We start from the raw sequence: 18,501 nt of genomic DNA, 5'->3' as shown, positions 1-18,501 counted from the left end.
CCTGGGTTAATAGTTAATTCATCATTTACTTTCCTTATTTGTGGGATTTGTTGGACAGCAGATTGGCACTTAAGTTGGTGTGCTAAAAGGCGACCAGCTTTTTCTCCATGCTCATATCCACGCGATTTTAACAGCATTTTTTCCGTCTTTCCAGTTGATAATAAGTTGTATTGAGTTGCAGGTCAAGCTTGATTTTATAGAGTTCAGGGGATGGTGACGTAGAGTACTGAGCATCCACTGTGTTTATTGATTTAATAAGCTGGTCTTGTTCATTTCTACACATCTTATTGGTTCTTGATGAATAGGATATAATCTCACCTCTGATCACGGCCTTCAGTGTTTCCCAAAGCAGGGAAGGGGAGATATTATCTATTTTTATTAGATTCTAAAAAGTCATCAAAGAGAAGCGTCAGCCAGTAAGGTTTTGTCTAGTTTCCAAGGAGGGCGTTCCAAATTATTAAAAGCCCATGTGAGATACAACACTGGGGCGTGATCAGATTCAATTATAGTTGAAGATTCAGCGTTCGTGACAAAGGGAAAAAGGGTTCGATCAATATTTCATTCTTTTCAGATTGGATGAAGCTACTTAAAGCAGTGGCATGGTATCTGAAACTCAACAATGCTTTGATGTTGGTCACTAAAAAGCGAAAGGAGCTTTCCTCAGGTCACATGGCGACCCGCTCATGTAGCCAAAAGGTGAGCACTGAACTCTGCTCTTTCAGAACCAAACTTGGTGGACAGTTCCTCACAGTGGAAGATCTCTCACAGGCAGAAAGGTCAGTCACCCCCATGTCCAGAGACAATCATTCCCCGCTGAAATAGCTACACTGGAAACGACCCCATCTAGAGTGCAAAAGAACAGTAAGATCCTATGCTAGATGAAGGAATTATAAGAGTAGGTGGCCGACTGAGTAGATCTGCAATGCCTGATGAGACACCACACAGGGAACCCACTACTATCACGTTACCCCCCAATCGGCATCTAGGGAAGGCGCGAACTTACAACAAAGCAGTCTTTACAAGACGAAAATTGCCAATGAAGTTATTTAAAAAAAAATTTAAAAACTTGATCAATTAACTAGACTCACCGCTAAAGTCTCCAAATTGGACGAGCCCCCAATTTGTTATGGTCTGGCCCTAAAACCATAGCAAAAGATCTAGAAAACTCAGGCAAGGAGTTAACCAAACAAAGTCCTTTATTCTACAAAGGCCAGGACATTTCTAATTGTAACAAAAACATGAGCATTCTCATAGCAAATGCCGGAAGGAAAAAACGTGCCGCCAGTTCAACTCCAGCAATAATGCTGCCAGACACTCCTTGAGCACACCAGGTGTGTCGGGGGTAAGAAGCCAGCTCTCCCTCAGGATGGGGCGGGTCTTATAGACAAAGGCAGTGGCCAGCTGCCTCCAATCTTCTTGATGGCCTCACGCTCCAACCATCCAGGACCCAGGGACACTGAAAGATTCCCGGCAGAGGCCCTGGAGCCGTCACAGAAGGTAATCTCAAAGTGTGTTGTGTATCGACGTGTGAGAGGCAAAACAGGCGAGCAGAAAATGGCAGATTTGCCACAGGAAAGAATCCTACCTGACCTCCCTCCTTTTACCAACGTCGGATTGGACTATTTTGGCCCGATTGAAGTGAGACGAGGAAGAAGCCTGATTAAAATATATGGAGTCCTGTTTACCTGCATGTCTAGCAGAGCCATACACTTGGAGGTAGCTTATTCATTGGACTGACTCTTGCATTCATGCTTTGAGGTTTATTTGCAGGAGAGGTCAGGTTAAGCACATCAGATCTGACAATGGTACAAACTTCGTGGGTGCTCAGGCAGAGCTCAAGAGCCGCTGACTCCAAATCACATCCTCTTGCTAAAAACGCAACCTATCCTACCTCCTAGAACCTTTCAGGAAACGGACCTTTATGCCAGGCGTCGCTGGAAACAGGTCAAGTAGATAGATGGACAAAGGAATACCTTCTGCTGCTCCAAGAAAGGCAGAAATGAACAGAAGTGAGGAAAAACTTCTTCTCCTGTGGGGGTCATGGCCATCAGGCAGAGTGCTGGAAAACCAAGCCTGATGAAAGAGGTCTGGTCCGTTCAGAGGAGCTCCAGACTAAGACTTCAGTAATTAAAAGGCCCATAATCAAGCTGTGCCGCATTCTAGCATCCCTTTTTGTTTATGTTGCAATAAATGGAAAGCAATAGTGAACCATCAGCTCCTTCTGGATTTTCTTTTAGGAAAGACTGCAAGTCTGACGTAAGGCACCCGAACTCTACGTAGTGGCAAAACTATATAACAGGAAATATAGGGGTTAAAGGAACAACCACGTTTAGGAGTTTTGCCAGTACAGCTATTATAAGTAGGGTTAGGTTAAGGCGTGGTGGTTAAAGGCACAGCAAGGTAGCCACTCAGAGCTGAGCATCACTGCAACATGATCTCAGGTCCACTGTGTATCTGGTTCCACTCTCCAGGCTCTAGAGTTCACATACAGCTCTGGTCCCTGTTAACCCGAGTAAGGAGATACATGTGCGGCTGTACTGAAGTCCCAAGCACTGAAATATCCCACTGCATCTTGGGAAAGGTGACTCAGGAGTTTTGTACACATTTTTGTAAACCGTAACCTATGATAAAAAAATCATGTTTGATAAGATTAATGCTGATTAGTTAGGCAGTATAAACATAACCTAGAAGAATATACCATAAATAGGAACATAAACCCTTAACACCAAATAAAAATATACAAAAAGATGTTTGGCTACATAAACATCTACATTTTTTTTAAAGAATGTTTGTTTACCAATTGCCTGAATTTTTCCAGGACAATAGCAAGTGTTTAAAGGAATATTAAGGTGTGTTTTCCCTTTACTACAGGAGTGTGGAAGTAAAGCTTTGACAGCCTCTAAATGTATGTCGAGGGTTCCAGTTTCAGTGGGATGTCAGAGTTTTAAATAAGGCAGCCAGCTGCTGGGAGGCCTTTTCCCCCACTGAGGAGAGGTGAGAGCTCCATCTTTCCACAGCGGCCTCCAGCACCACGTACGCCGATTCCGCCGTGTCCCACACAGATGTGATCAGTTCACTGCTCAGGCCGTGGACTGACTGACTAAACTGAGAGAGCACAGAGAAACCGAGCGATGCCCCTCCGACCGGGTTGACCCACAGCGCCGTCAGCAGCAGCAGCAGCCCCAGCAGCATCAACGAGAAGGTGGGCCGCAGTTCCCACCACAAGTTCTGTACCCAGCCGTCGGCCGTATCCCTTCCTCCGGCTTCGGTTTCTACACCGGCCTCCACGCCGCCACATCTGGCGCAGCAGCACACCTTAGGGACGGGCGCTTCCTCCAGGCTCCCGATGGTCACGGCGGGCCAGTGCTGCTGCAGGTGCTCTGCTGCCCGCGGAGTGACGGAGAGGTTGATCAGCGAGGGCAGAGGGGTTTTAATGAACTCTTCAACCCTCTCTCTGAATAAATGGACCTGCTCCAGGAAGACCAGCGGTGAGTCCTCCTCCTCTACCGATGAACCAAGGGACACCAGGTCCAACTGTTCTTCCTGCAGGACACATGATGGTTATCGGGGCTTTTTTCTTTTTTTTTTTCACGCAAAAATTAAATAAATACAAATACAATTTTAAATCTAATATTTGGGGGTTTTAGATTGTGTGAAAGATGTTAGTAGTTGCAACAAACAATGAAATGTCCAAGACCAATTTTTAAGATTATAAACGGTATTACTGTCAACACCCAAGTCCTAATTACGACAGGGAAACTCATATCTGACATGGTACTTAATAATTTCGAGGTCCAAAACCAAACAAACAGACGTCTCATGTCAGCCAAAGTTTATCATTGTAAGTAGCTAAATCCAACTTCAATGGATACATCGCTAAATGTTTTTACCACATAATGACCACACATTATATAGCAGTGGTGCACCACCAGCATCAGGAGTTCAATGATTGAGATCTAGTAGAAACTTCCCCAAAATGTATCATCTCCTGTGATTACCTGTCCATGCTAACGTATCTTAGTTAATCCACTCAAGGACGATGATGATGATGATGATGATGAGTGCTATGATCTGATGTAAATCGGCCATTTGCCCTGAAACTCACCTGTAGTGCCTTCACTCTGTGAATAAGTGGGTCGTAAGCCCGGGACACCTCTGCACCGGCTTTATCCAGGGCCTCCAGGTAGGCATGTCTCTTCCGGGCCAGCACCGCCTCCAGCGCCAGAAAGAACTGATGGACCTCCTGCCGGTCCTGCCTCACTAGACCCTCACAGCGGGCCTTGTCCTGCTCCAGCTGCTCCCCCAGCTCACACACCTAACAGCAGGAACATGTATTTATATTAATATATTTAGTTAAACAGCTTTTCAGAGTATCTTTTCAGCCCGATTGCAGCCATATAGACAGGATTCCCTACCTGTGTCCATCTCTGCTCAGAGAGTCTGGCCAGCAGCAGCGATGGAGTCTGTTTCTCTCTGATGAACGCTGCCTGAAGGTCATCTATGGGATGGCCCTGGTGCTGCCCGACAGTCAGACACAGCCCGCAGATCAGCTGCCGGTCCTGGATGCAGTACATGTTCAGAGGCTGCCTGTGGTGCTCCTGACAGGAAGGGTGTCGCGGCGCACTGTCGCTCTGGTACTGGAGATAGCAGATGAGCACAAACTTAAGCAGCAACGCATATAAAGCAATAAGAGGATTTTTTTTAAGACCGATTGGTAGCATAAAGGATGACTCTCTCCTACTTTCTCGATGATGGCTCGCAGAGATACGTTGGTGGGCAGAGAGTCTACGCCCATCGGGGGCAGCTCCACCACGCTGCGACAGTTGGGGCATTTTAGCGGCAGGCGGAGCGGACGCCAGATGGAGTAGTTGGTGGACAACCGGAGCAAGTTGTCCAGGCAGTTCTTACAGAAGGTGTGGGAGCACGGCAGGACGCGCGGGTCAGAGAACAGCGAGTAGCACACAGAGCATGTCAGGTCCTCCTCTAGGTTGTCCATGGTGGAGACTAGAGGCCCGGTTCAGGACTGAGGATTAGGGAGAAGAAGATCTGGCAGGACAGCAGGATGGAGGAAAAGCTACGTGTTCAGCAAAACACATCAACTCGCTGCAACTGTTAAGTGAACGTAACCTAGTGAAGACCTAAATGGGACAGAATGTCATTGGGTTCAGAGAGTCAATTAACACAAAATGTAACCATTTTGATAATTAATTGTTTCATTTGTTTATCAAGCAACGGTTGAAGGTCTCAGCTGTTTGATTTAAAACGTTCTTTTTGTCATATATAAGACAAGATCTTTGTGTTATGGACTGTTAGTCAGATATAACAAGACAGAAGAGGAAAAATAGGAATTTCCTCTAGTTTCTGACATTTTACATACAAAATGATTAGTTGTAAAAATAGATAAAACGTGGGAACACATGTACAATCTATTACAATAGAATACAACAGCTGTGTCATAAATTCGACCTTTACAAAACTCATGAGCAATGTGTAATTAAATTAATTTATACATCTATTACGGAGGTCAACAGGTGGTGTTATACTGGAAGACTACATTATAACGTGGTGTTTGATATTCTGTGTTCCCTATTTACAAACATCAATATTAGAAACAAACTAATGCAGTCCAGCACAACACAATCACTAAACCATGACCCCAATGCTGAAGAATGTAATATACTTCTCTATGATGGTGTTAGATTGCACAGGTGTATCTAATAAAACAAGCCCCCTGAATGCATCATTAGTGTTTCCCCTATTACCAGCATGGATTGCCTCATTCAAGTCTAACCATCTTGTACTGAAAAACAAGAGAACAGCCAAAAAACACACCTGGTTCAGCCCCTATTATGAGGATCAGTTATGTGGTGTGTGCGCGCACTCTCTCCTCTAGTTACATCTAGCACCGTAGTGACAATAGGAGGCCTTCTGCCAGCACCCACCCAGTCCCAACACACTGTGTAGTCGATACAAGCTGCTGAGTTGTGTAACTGACCCCCAAAACCCAAATCCATTTATGCAGTTAAACTACAGCCGATTTGGCGACCAGAATCAAACCAGTAACGTTTTTAACAAGTGTTCATTATTCAGTTAATTCATTTTAACCATATAACTTAGTACATTTTAAACTTGACAGCTTTATTTTTTTTTACCATTTTCTGTGAATTGTCAGTTATTTTGTTGGCTGTTCTGGTCAACTTTGCAGAAACTGTTTTATTTTTAATCACGAGACCGTTAACCAGTTTTCTTTCAAACTTCACATAAGAAGCAAAAAAAAGTATCAATTTGTGGCTTCAAGGGACGTTATTTCAGAGACACCTTAAACAACCAAAACTGTATTTCCCGCATGATAGTCTTTTATAAAGGTTTTATTTAAACTAACGTTACCATGTCACTCCCATACTAGTAACGTGACGTTAGACACACTAACAGCTGTTGCAGCTTCTCTCTCAGCTATTTTTTGTCTGCAAATTTAACATTTACACATTTCTATCTTAGTGACACAACGTATACAATTTAGAAAGATGTTTTTAAGGCGAGAAACCTTTAGTTAAACACTCACCGTGTGCACGGAGGAAAGAGTCTGCCCAAAACAGAGTTTTCATTTCCTGTTCCTCAACGTGCTGCCTTCAGGTGCTCTCAGTACAGTCGTACTGCTGAAAGCAGAGGGAGGCGGATATGCTAAGACTTTTGGAGCACATTTAAATGCTTGCGTAGAAAATAGGAAAAAAAGTAAACGTTTTGCGATGACTGATGTTTTCAGAGTTGAGTTGTTTGAACCAGCTATTCTTTTAAACGACACGTGTCACTATTGCCACCCAGCCTTTTTGGTGCACGTGGACTCCAGTCTTAACAACTACATCTCCGATAGTCACGAATGCGTCATTTATATTTCCTATACTACGCATGCGTATAAACTGGTCTCTCTGGCCAATCAGGCTTCGCTCTTTCTATTTGAATCCAAGCTCAACCTTTCTGTTACAGCCTTTTTAAGAAAGTGGAAAGAAACGCAGAAGTAATAACAGCACCACTTCTTCACAACAGACCACACACACACAGACACACACACACACACACACACACAGTCTCTCGATTTGGGTTTCACTATTTATTTTCTCGAAGACAACCTATCCTGTAGCCTATCTCCCAAAAAGGTTTTTTTGGCAAACCACCTTTTTTTTTTTTTTTACCTTCCATGTCATAATTTGAGATTTGAAACCACATGTTTGCTTACAAGGAATGCTGCAAAAAAAAATAAAAATACCCCTATGTTCAACAGAAGGTTTATGAGCACAATGTGTAATCATTTACTACAGTGTTTGAAGTTAACACAAAAAATGGAAAAGGGTAAGCTTGTACACCTAGCTGGTATAAGAGGAAACGAGTATGGGGCTAAGGACTGCAAGGTACAGCAAACTTGTTCATGGGTTATTTATTATTCAGGAGAACCCACTTAGGACAACTCCAGTCTGACATGTGGGACACCCTTTGACCTGGAGGAAAAGGGAGGCTAATTCCCCTCTTAGTCTAGCCGAGATAAATTAGCAGATTCCTTACTGCTGCTCCTTAAACAAAGTCATTATTTTCTCATGTATCACTAAAAAGCATCATTGGATTACTCTAGAAAGACAACAAAGATTGTGGTTGAGTGATGCATATTGTAGAGGTTGTTGGCAGGTCAAAACCTATGAAACCGACCAACACGCCCTCAGAAAAGACTTCAGGCCTCACTTTGCAGTATATGTGCAAAACCATAGATTATTTAGCAAATCTGACACTAGTGCGGGATAAGGGAAGGGGAAACATGTAACATTTAAGCACAGTTTTACTTAAAATGAAAATTACACTGTATCCACAGCCTAAGGAAACTAAAATACCCTAAAAAATAACTGTGCTATAGTTTAGTACATGCAAATGTTATGATTCACAATCCTACGTGAAATGTCCGTTCTCTTCTCCCTTGGTGATAAGTCAAAGCTATGGAAACAATACTGCAAAGCAGTGAGTTTGCTGTAAATTGAATGAAAATGAATTAAGTGTCACAAGGGGAACAGGTCATTTGGTTGATTATAGTGATGGTGTCAGAATTTCACAGCATCAAGCCCATGTCTGGTGCGTAGGTTAGGGTTCTGGTGTGAGGGTGGAGTACGATCGTCGTCAATCACCTTTACAGAAGCAATGAAACTAAAAGCTGAAAATAAAATAAAAAATATCATAAAAAGGAACACACTGGAGGCAAAAAGAAAAGCCCAAAAGCCACCGAATGCATCTTAATACAATGCACTGCTGCTCCACACCTGCCAATAGCATTGTCCAGTGTCAATTAATACTAACTTAACAATAATTCAAAAAAAAAAAAAAGTATCCTTGTGATGATTTTTTTTTTTTCATATCCAAAGTTCTTCCTTTCAGGGATTTGCGGATCAGCCTCTCTTTCAAAGGCAGAATTTCTTTTCCTGAAACCTTTGCTAACCTCATTGTTGCAATTTTGTTTCTCTTCAGATGTTGTATTTGTATTTTTTTTGTTTTCCCGTCTCTGCATGCGTTCTCACCCAGTCTTGCATACTCCCAGTCACGCACGCAGCCAAGCACACAACAACTCATCCGTCCACTCTCTTGCACATGCGACACGCACAGCCAGACTCCTGGCCCCGCCCACCAGGGGGAGAGGATGGTGCCCTATCGGGGCGTCTCGTTGGAGGAGATGAACCTGGCTCCTCAGAGTCCAGACATTCATACACAATGGGTCCATTCACACACATGTCTGATAGCGTGGCCGATTGGGGGAGGGGCACATTGGTGGCGCCCTCTCTAGTCGGAGGACCGCAGAATTGTGATGGTTCATGGTTCATCTCAGTTCATAATTTAAGTTATTTTCATTTCTGCCTTTTGTTGTATTGTAATATTTCGAGATCTCTTTTTCGTATTTTTGGATGTCCTTGGTTCTCCCTGGGCAGACATCGAGTTTTTTTGTTGACGTTTGAAGTAGATTTCCGAAGGCGACAGCTCCAATAACACAGCAGTTATGTCGGCATGTCTCTCAACGCATTCGATGTAGATGTTTTGCTTTTTTTGCAACATGTAGCCACTCATTCTCACTCGCATCCACTCGCCATCTCAAACTTCATTTGGGCTGGTTCCCCTGGAATGCCAAATGAAATCCACACATTTTTCTCTCAGATAAGATGCAGCCATGGATCCCACGAGCCAAGCACAATGGATCAAATTTCTCACACTCTCGCTCTCTCTCGCTCTCTCTCTCCTAATTTTTTTATGTTGAACAGAGTGCTGCATCGTGAACAAAACTCCAGAATACCCCAGATGCCGTCTAGAACTGGAATCCCTCGGCTGGCACGTTGGCAGAGTTGAAGCCGTAAGTTCCACCTTGGATGGCCTCTGGGACCAGGCTGGTGTCTTCATCAATCTGAGTGAGAGGACGAAGCCACCAGGCGTTAACAAAGAACAGCGGACATGACAGGAGATCAAACACTAGTGGGTTTCATTGCATCAGAAGACAATTGCATTACTTGTAACTTACATCGTCAGATGAGAAGAATTGATCAATAATTTCGTATGCCAATTTGTAGATATCTTCATTTTCATGATTCTGCAGTTGCTCCACTTTTTCCAAACCTGCCGATTAGAAATTAACAAATGTTACACCATTTAATCAAACACGACCACCTATTAACAGAAATTTGGTAAAACCGTGACAACATAATTGGGACTTACCTCCACATTCCTCAATGAGGTTAGCAATCGTTTCAGCCTCATCATCGGCCATCTTTAGGATATTGCTCAGGCCGTCAAGAACAACCTGCACCACCTGGGCGTCCTTCACGGTCAGCAGGTTGCAGAATGGTGGGATCACCTGCTTCTCAATCAGGTGGGCGACCTGCAGGCAGCAGAGAGACAATGAGGTAACTCGCATGTTAGAAGGAAGGAATGCTTCAACAGTGGTTCTACATTTCTAATTCACAGCTTTTTGTAGGAGGTCCAGAAAAAATGGCCAAAACTTGTTTCCATTGCAAGATTCTTACCTGATCTTTCCTCCCACTTATTGTCAGGTTGCTGATGGCCCAGGCTGCTTCCTTCTGAGTGCCAAAGTCACCCTAAAAAAGTGCATTCAAAGTCAGCAATGCATATTTTAACCTCTACGTTCAACAATAATCATACATGATATGCTTTTCCTTCACACGGTTTATAAAGATGGAAACACACCTTGTCGAGGAGGTGAATGATCATGGGAACTAGCTTGGCATCAATGACGGCCTGCACCTGCTGCTGGTTGCCTGCTGTGATGTTGGACAGGAACCACACCGCCTCCTACAGGACAAACAACACAACTTCAGTCGGTTCAGAGTCACAACAGTTTTCTACCGTGTAAAGTCAAGCCGTGGAGGTTTAAGTGTATTCAGGGTTTATCTTAACCAAAGAAGCCAGACGGTGCAACATGTGGAACATGCCTGCTTAAGACTTTGTCATGTTTCATTAATAATCACTTTTCCAAAAGGAGTTTTTGGGTCTGAACTGGATCAGAATCCAGAGGTTGACACTGAAAGTTTCAACTCTGGTCGAGACAACGTGCTGTGGGAGGGGCTAGGGTGTTTTTTGAGGCTCTAATCATCGTCCAGGTCACAAAGTGGGCCTCATTTGTAAGTGACTGGTCTCAGATGCACTCCGATATCAGCAGATACGCAAGGTCTTCAGCACCCTCTGGCCACCAACCCATGGTATCACACAGTCACTTTCACACAGACAACCTTCCTCCCCAACCTCCCCCCAATCTGTCTCACTAACTACAATTAACCCCCCACCGAGTCCTCTTCGTCGTCTTCATCTTCTTCTTCCTCGCGATTCTCCATGTTGCGAATTCCTACAATTGGCTATTTGTCCCATCTAGACCTTTCTCACAGCACTCATACTAGCACCAAGTCTCTGATTTCATCACTTCCAGACAACACGTCTTGCAGTAGACGGGGGCGTGTATGCATGTAGGAGGAGGAAGACGGAGCAGAGAATGCATTACCTTGTTGATTTTCTCCTTCGGGTGTGTGAGGAGTGCAGGGAAGTGGCTGAGAGCGTCACAGTTGAGCACCACCTGGGTCTGTTCATCTGTGCCAGTGACTATGTTCCCAACAGCCCTCAGGGCAGCGGTCTGGATGCGGAGAGGCAGTGTAGAATATTACAATATAATGTCATCTCTAGGGTCCATGACTGAAGAGTTATTAACCTAATCGGTGTCATTTCATACCTGAACTTTGACCTCCTGGTGACTGAGCAGAGGTACCAGATGAGGGACAATGCCGGAGTCGATGACCATTTGGATCTGCTCATTCCCAGCATCCGTCAGATAGGACAGAGCCCACACTGTGTCTACCAAGATCTAGAGGCAGTAAAGAAAAGAAGCTAATGAATACTTTCTCCATCCTGGACAACTTCTGAAGACAATAGTAAGTTAACAGCGATTATTTAACATCATCATTAAGAGAGATTTTGGGAACTAGAGCTCTGCTAATAGTTAAGTTAGGCCAAAGCACCAAAGCTGCCTTCAAAAAACAGAAGAAAAACTCAGTCTACTTACACTGACATCAGTGTGGTGGATCAGCACGCAGAGAGCTGGCAGGATCTGAGAAAATAAAGAATAGAAGAAAATGGATTATTATGTGGAGAAAAGGACAACAACAAAAATCAACAGGGTTCCCATGTGGCTGACACCAGTAAATGGTTAATAGTTGAAGTGGCTGCATGACTCTGTGCTCTGCTACACTTTCATTCATTTCAACACAACAGCAACACACTAAATTTGTTCTCATTTAACCAGCTTAGGTAGAACACAGATGGAGCTCTGCCTCTCTCTCTCCCCACCAGCCAATAAACACACATCTCATAGATTTTAGGAGAAGGCCAGAGTGCCCTCGCCTGCATACAGCAGAGATGAGCATTCACAGCAGCAGGCAGAAAGAAAAGAATTTCCGCCTCACGGTTTGTATCCCAAAAAAAACAAACAGTCAAACTGCAGTTCCCATCCTGTCTCTCCAAAATGTCATCACTTCACATTTGTGTGGAACTGTCACAATTAGCATATTCAGTTTTGAGCAATGACCAAAAATATGGAGGCTCTTCCTCTACACAAATACACACCTCCTGGATGGTCTCCATGGGCGGTGGAGGGTCCTTGTGGCGGCACAGATTGACCATGACCCAGGTGACGTTGCGGAGGAAGGTGATGGGGATGGAGGGACTGATGAAGGAGAGCAGGGGCTTAACCACACCCAGGCTGATCACATAGTCTCTGCATTGAGGGCCATCACCTGGAGACAACGTGCGCACACACAGACAGATGAAGCGCATGTCTACTCAGGACTGACTGCATTTATTTCAAACACACTCGTGTTCACACTAACAGCGACTTACCTATGATGTTGCCCAGGGCCCAGACCGCCTGTTCGCACACATTCTGGTGAGGAGAGTGAAGCAGCCTCAGGAACAGCGGCACAGCATCTACACAAAGGAAACAGATCAATCATGTACACGGGCTGCTCACGATCGTTGCTTTTATTCAAGTATGAGATAGAGTAACAAGAGATATAACGGTTACACTGTAAAACTTTTAATCATCCGATGACGCACACTAAATCACCACTTGGACTCTGGACTCCTGATTTAGACATGGCCAAGTTTGTACTTTGATTTAAAAGCAATTGAGCCACAACATGCTAATAAAAACAGAGATGTAGAGGCAGAGAAGGAAAACATCTCATGTTGATTTGATGTATATTTATTGATTAGAGTACTTCAAATCCGTTCCATGTTCCAGCTCAGTGCAAGTGCTGGCATTTCATGTGATCAATCACAACCTCTGAATGAGACAAAGATCAACTTTGGAGAAGCAGGCAGCTCAGTTAAAAAGAATATATCACATCCAACACAAGTAAATGAAATGAAGTATGCAGTTTTTATCGTTTCGTAACAATCCGCCAAATGTATTATTTTAACAATGATGAAAAATACTACAAGTGTAAATTCCAGCATAGAACAACATCAACAAGAAAAGAGCTTGAAAGAAAGTTGTGTGATAAAATGGGACTTACTGGACTGGACCACAGCTTGGGTCTGCTCTGAAGTACCAGATGCTATGTTGGTCAGAGCCCAGGCGGCCTCAAACTGGAGAGACGGGCTGTCAAAAGGTGAGAGATGGGTGAAGGCCGCAGTGGTGTCAAACAGTACATGCATGCTGATGACTCATATAATTTTTCTGCCATTCCTGGCAGGTGGAAACTGGGACATATTTACATAACTGCTACAGATGCAAGCTGGGCTAAACCCTGCTCGATCATTTGCATAACTTTGAAGTGAACATAAACTCAACATGATGGGTGGGGGGGGGGGGGGGGGGGGGGGCCTAGCTTGTACTGTAATTATAACAAATGGAAGAGCGTGATGCACTGCTACATGCAGACAAACGACAAATCACAGCCTGCTTACTTGTCATCTCTGTCCAGGCAGTGGACCAGTATAGGAAGGATCCCAGACTTAATCAGGTCATCTATGGGAGGGTTACGGTCACTGGACAACAACTTCCTACAAAAACAAAAGAGGACACAAAAGACCATTACTCATACTCTCATAGCTTTACTGACACACGGCAACAAGAAGAACCATTGACATACAGAGAGAAACAGCGAAAGAATGTGTAGTGTCTTCACATTGTAAGTCAATCACAATCCCAGTGACTGTAGACCAGAAACTTCACCCAACATCACACAACATCAATGTTGTGGTGTTGGTAATGTTGTAGAGCAGACTTAAATTGGGAAAAGGGACAGAAAAGAAACTAATAAAAAACAATAGAGAAGTATGTTTCATGATTTCAGCTGCCTCGTGCTGCACATGGCCCACCTTTCGGAGGGCTACACTACTGAGCTGTAGTGCCATTAACAACGTCCATTAATCAGACGGGGCTGACTTACTGTAAATTACGGCGGTCTAACCGAGATGGAAAAACATCCAGCACTTGAAATTTCAACACTGGATTTTGCAAGAGGCCGTGGATTTTAATCAGAGAACCTCTTAAGACCCAAGTATTGGCGTACTGGTGCAGAATCTGTGACTCACAGATACCAGATAGACCAGACGTGAAGCTGGATTACTACCGATACAATATTATACTGCATCAATATAGTTTATTCATAGTCAAAATTAGGTTTGAGTGGTAACATGATAACGGTGACAGCATTGACTTGAAGTGTAACAATATAGACAATTCCACATGTCAAAAAGTAACTCTTATACTCATTGAATTAATTTAACTAGAATAGTGAAATCCGACATTGTTAATTTAAAATAATTAATTTATGTGTTTGTCACAGCTGTAGTTTGGTTTATTTTAGATTATACGGAACGTTTCCTTAACAGTTCTGCAGACTCGGTGGTAGCGCTTCTTCTGAAAAACTGCTACAGTCCTTAAATGATCATAAAATCTTGTAGTCGGTCCACCTTTGCTTTCACTGTGAATATCATTATTACAATATGATAAATGTGACACTAAATAATTATACAAAGACAATTACCAATGTAAATTATTTTGGTAATCATTTCTGCATTTTCCTACTGTATTTTATTTTCTTACACTGTTTTTTAGTGTTTTAATGACTTTTTAATGTTTCAATGAATGTTCTTAATTGTTTTTAAATCTCCTTTTCCTTTGATGCTTTTAATGGTTTTATGGGAAGCACTTTGAATTACCTTGTTGTTGAAATGTGCTATACAAATAAACTTGCCTTGGTATGGAGTGATAATCAGTAGAGCCCATGGGTGTGAGGGTGTGTGTTCCTACCTGGCAGCCTGAACAGCACTCAGCTGGACGCCCTGATTATCACTGGTGGCATTCTAGAGAACATAAGGACATAAGTTTAATTCTGATGCATAATACACACTGTCCATAAGAGCATATAGATGACTAAGAAGAAAAAAAGAAATAAAAGCAAATGTCTTACTTACTTGTACTATTGCTTCAAGAGAAGTGTTTTGCTGAAAAAAAAACATTTGAGAGTCAGTCTATGATTGTGCTTTGACAAACATTTGTAATTAAAGCAGTGCGTTACATCAAAAGTTGCAGGATGATCAGTAACAGGCACATTTTAAAACTGGTGGTTAGGCTAGAAAAAGCCATCTGAATACTCTGAAGTATCCTGGCACTACCAAATGAGGGTGAGCAGACATCTTAGTCTTTCCTAAAATTGCTTTTCTATGTGAAGTTGACAAAGATGGAACAGCATTAAGGGGAGGCTCATGATTGGGAAATCCCAAAAGGACAATGCAGTGACTTGCATCCTAACTTAAACCAATGTGGCGTAAACAGTCAGCAGGCTGGGCGTGAAGGACAGCATTCAGCTTGATAATTGGCCAACCTGCAAGCCCACCTGATGCCCTCTACAGGGAGTTCAGGGCCCAGTGTAGGCTGTAGTGTGTAGAGCATTATTTTAACTTCAAATCAAGCACTGACCATGACTGTAGGCGTAATTATCTAAAGCTGGCCAAAGCCTCTGTCAGCCAGCAGCTGCAGCTGATTGCATGTGCACCCTCAATTAAAGGGAGGCAGTAGACTTGCAACAAACGACAATCCAGAAATGAAAAACATTCAAACACAACCCTGCATACACAATATGCATGACACAATGAGAACATTTTTAAGGGAAAGTGACGATTTAGGAAACATCTCATATCAGAAAAAGAAAAATATGTGAACCGGATTTTATGGTGGCAGCAGACACATTTTGAGCAGAGGACGCACGACCGTACCGATCTGAAATCTCCGTCGACATCCGAGTCCTCGCAGATGTCCTCGTGGGGCACATTTCTCCTCTTCAGAAGGTGCTCATCTCTTTTGTTCTGTGGTGGAGGGAAAAATAAATGTCACTTTGTGCACATTCCAGCAGAAATTCTAGATAACAAGAAAAACTCTGCATCTGTCAGTACATGATTTCAAAGATACTGATAAAAGGTCAGAATATAATGTAGGCGTAAAAGCCATAGTTGCACGTAGCACAAAAATAATAAACGTATTTACCTTTCTGAGTTCCACCACTACCTCAGTCCTCTGTCTTCTCATAGTCTGTGGGAGAGATAGCATATTGACATTATACAACAAGGAACTTTAATCCCAACCTGCCGTTGCCCAAGAGAGTGACACTACCTATAAAACTAAATCTGGGCAGTCTGAGATCATGATTCCTTTTTATGCGACCACAGTTGATCCACGGTATCAGTTATATAAAGGAGCATTGAGTCAACTGCCCAAACTCTGCATATGAAAGCACCCAAACACAGTTAAGACAGGTCTGACCTAATGTTAGCTAAGTTACTCCAAGACTATTGTATGTGCCCTAAGCCCCTTATTCTTTTATTTATTTATATATATATATATATATATATATAAATAAATAAATATATATATATATATATATATATATATATATATATATATATATATATATATATATATATATATAAAATTTGTATTAATGTTTGTATTTTATGTTCTACCCATAAAATCATTAGTTACAATGAGATACAATCAGTTGCCAATTTCTTAGCCAGCAAAAACTACTGCAGTCCTGCAGGAAGTCCTTCATAAAAGTTGTAATGTTCAATTTTTGTTAGTTGAAACGGGTTTAGAGCGGTGCTGATTCTGCTCTGTGGTCTTTATTACAGACTGCAGTTTGTGCTTCTGACCAATTGTAGATTTACATCATAAAAATATACAATTGAACAGCACCACAAACAGCCTCCAAAATGGCCATGAAGAATTAAACACTAAAACCGTTTCAACAAAGAATGTAGCATTATATCCCTTGTGAATGCAGGATTTATTGCAGGAATGTTGCATTAGGTTTAGCTAGGTGTACCTAATAAACTGGCTTATATATACGGTTTATTATATCGCTCATGTCATGACCAGACAGGTGTTATTAGTTGCAGTTTAAGAGTATATGCTTGTGCTCATCACTGACTGACAGACATCCACCACGGTGACGATAAGTTATTAACAGGTTGCTAGATGTCACAACTCGTGTGTTGTGGCCTAACGTTAGCTTGCAACACAAACTACTCGTCAAACAGGATGTGTGAGTATGTCATGCTCATACACATCTCCAGAGAGTCCGCCTGGAAACAACAAACATCCCCTGCTAACATTAATGGAGCAATGGCACGCCGAGCGGACTGTAAATCACCTTGTAACTTATGGATCCAACGTGAGCTAACGTGTAGCTTTGATCTAACGTTACAAGTCATGTGATCGTGTTAATGAACAGGTCGCATTAACCTTGTTTTATAACCACGAGTAACGTTGTTGATAAACCACGGAATAAAATTGTAATACTACGCCATCATTTAAAAATATCCAGATAACTGGCCAGCTAAGAGGCTAACTGGTTTCCGCCATTGTTTTTGGTTGATAAAGACGGGGGATGGGTGGAACTGCAGCCACCAGCACCACCGAGCCCAACCGCCGGGCTTAATGGTAGCTAGCGAGCCAAGCTAGCACGCAGGTTAGCTAACTGCAGCATCAAAATACCGTGGATCTACCGCTGTGTTAACAATCCAATACCCCCCACACACAACCTAGAAGCCAACTAACGTTATATGTACTTTTGGATGTGTCGTAATCATTTCCCACATCGACCTAAACCGACCCGGTGACGATATGCTTCAGTTACGCTAGCATGTCCCCCGTGGGCCTGGGTTAGCATTAAGCTAGCAGAGCACATCCAGCGGAGGCGATGAACTCTGACGAGCATTTCTGACACGTTTTATAACCAACGCGGTCTCGCGCTGTACCAAAAAACAGTGAAACAAAAACCTCCGAACCAACGCAAGTGATCTATAACCGGTGATGTGTGAAGGCCCCGGCTAAAGGCTTCGGGTAAAAAGTTCCCGATGGTGGAAATTAGAAACGACGTCACAAGGAAGCCAGGAGGCGAAGCTGGCCGTTAACAGAGCGGCGGTGCCGAGGAAAAGAGGAATCCTCGACACCAATCTACATAACTTTTACCTCCAAATCACGACCCTTATTCTTGAAATTCTTCAGCCGCTGGTTGTCCAGTTTCTCGTTGTCAGCCATGTTAGCGGGTTCTGGTTACGTTAAATACAGTCTTACTCGTGGATTTAGCTTGGTGAGCTATACCCTCTTCTAGTTCCCTTTTCTCAGGCTTTCGTTAGCGGACTATTTTTTGCTGCTCTGTCCGCGGTGCACACTGGGATTGCCGGTGGTGTAGGGCAGCCTCGCTCTGGCGTAACGGAAGGGTGGGGAAATCCCCTTCACTCTCATTGGCTTCAGTGTGAACGTCTCTCTGCAGGGCGCGCCACATAACAAGATACGAACTCACGTCAGATCGTCGTATTCAAAGACAGTTATCCATCATTATATTCACATACACTCGTAGAAGGAAGTGCTTTTATTCAAGCTACACTACAAGTACAACGTTGAGTATTTTA

General features: G+C 43.1%; 2 protein-coding genes across 3 annotated transcripts in view; both read right to left on the bottom strand.

Moving 5' to 3' along the window:
* trim59 (tripartite motif containing 59) overlaps positions 1-9,235 on the bottom strand; it is a 10,101-nt gene extending 866 nt beyond the window's left edge. The window contains exons 1-5 of one of the 2 annotated variants that reach the window (XM_068711816.1): positions 6,563-9,235; positions 4,742-5,046; positions 4,416-4,637; positions 4,106-4,315; positions 1-3,543 (exon numbers count right to left, since the gene is read on the bottom strand). The exon at positions 1-3,543 is cut by the window's left edge and continues 866 nt beyond it. In XM_068711816.1, the coding sequence (XP_068567917.1) occupies positions 2,926-3,543; positions 4,106-4,315; positions 4,416-4,637; positions 4,742-4,996 (1,305 nt within the window). In that variant the 5' untranslated portion in view covers positions 4,997-5,046; positions 6,563-9,235 and the 3' untranslated portion in view covers positions 1-2,925. Of the gene's footprint in view, positions 3,544-4,105; positions 4,316-4,415; positions 4,638-4,741 lie in introns of both variants that reach the window. The other variant, XM_068711805.1, reaches the window with a different exon arrangement.
* kpna4 (karyopherin alpha 4 (importin alpha 3)) lies at positions 9,236-18,286 on the bottom strand. The gene is made up of 17 exons (XM_068711795.1): positions 18,059-18,286; positions 16,073-16,117; positions 15,805-15,894; positions 15,004-15,033; positions 14,840-14,892; positions 13,489-13,584; positions 13,095-13,180; positions 12,418-12,504; positions 12,145-12,314; positions 11,585-11,629; positions 11,255-11,386; positions 11,030-11,158; positions 10,222-10,326; positions 10,041-10,112; positions 9,733-9,895; positions 9,539-9,633; positions 9,236-9,424 (listed from the first exon to the last, which is right to left on the bottom strand). The coding sequence occupies exons 1-17, from the start codon at positions 18,125-18,127 to the stop codon at positions 9,329-9,331; spliced, it is 1,563 nt and encodes a 520-aa protein (XP_068567896.1). The 5' UTR covers positions 18,128-18,286; the 3' UTR covers positions 9,236-9,328.
* Positions 18,287-18,501: the final 215 nt, after the last annotated feature.

The sequence above is a fragment of the Cebidichthys violaceus genome, unplaced genomic scaffold, assembly GCF_023349555.1.
Source record: "Cebidichthys violaceus isolate CVI_PGR_0920_01 unplaced genomic scaffold, fCebVio1.0.p SCAF_1, whole genome shotgun sequence".
NCBI lineage: Eukaryota > Metazoa > Chordata > Actinopteri > Perciformes > Stichaeidae > Cebidichthys > Cebidichthys violaceus.
This window is presented reverse-complemented; position numbering and strand designations above follow the sequence as displayed.

What these genes read in the sequence shown, in the direction of transcription:
- kpna4 (XM_068711795.1), bottom strand. Translation starts at nt 18,127, where the DNA reads ATGGCTGACAACGAGAAACTGGACAACCAGCGGCTGAAGAATTTCAAG. An exon ending in CCAAGCTGTGGTCCAGTCCA is followed by an intron (nt 12,505 to 13,094) that starts GTAAGTCCCATT and finishes TCCTTTGTGTAG; the next exon opens with ATGCTGTGCCGCTGTTCCTG. An exon ending in GGCCCTGGGCAACATCATAG is followed by an intron (nt 12,315 to 12,417) that starts GTAAGTCGCTGT and finishes CGTTGTCTCCAG; the next exon opens with GTGATGGCCCTCAATGCAGA.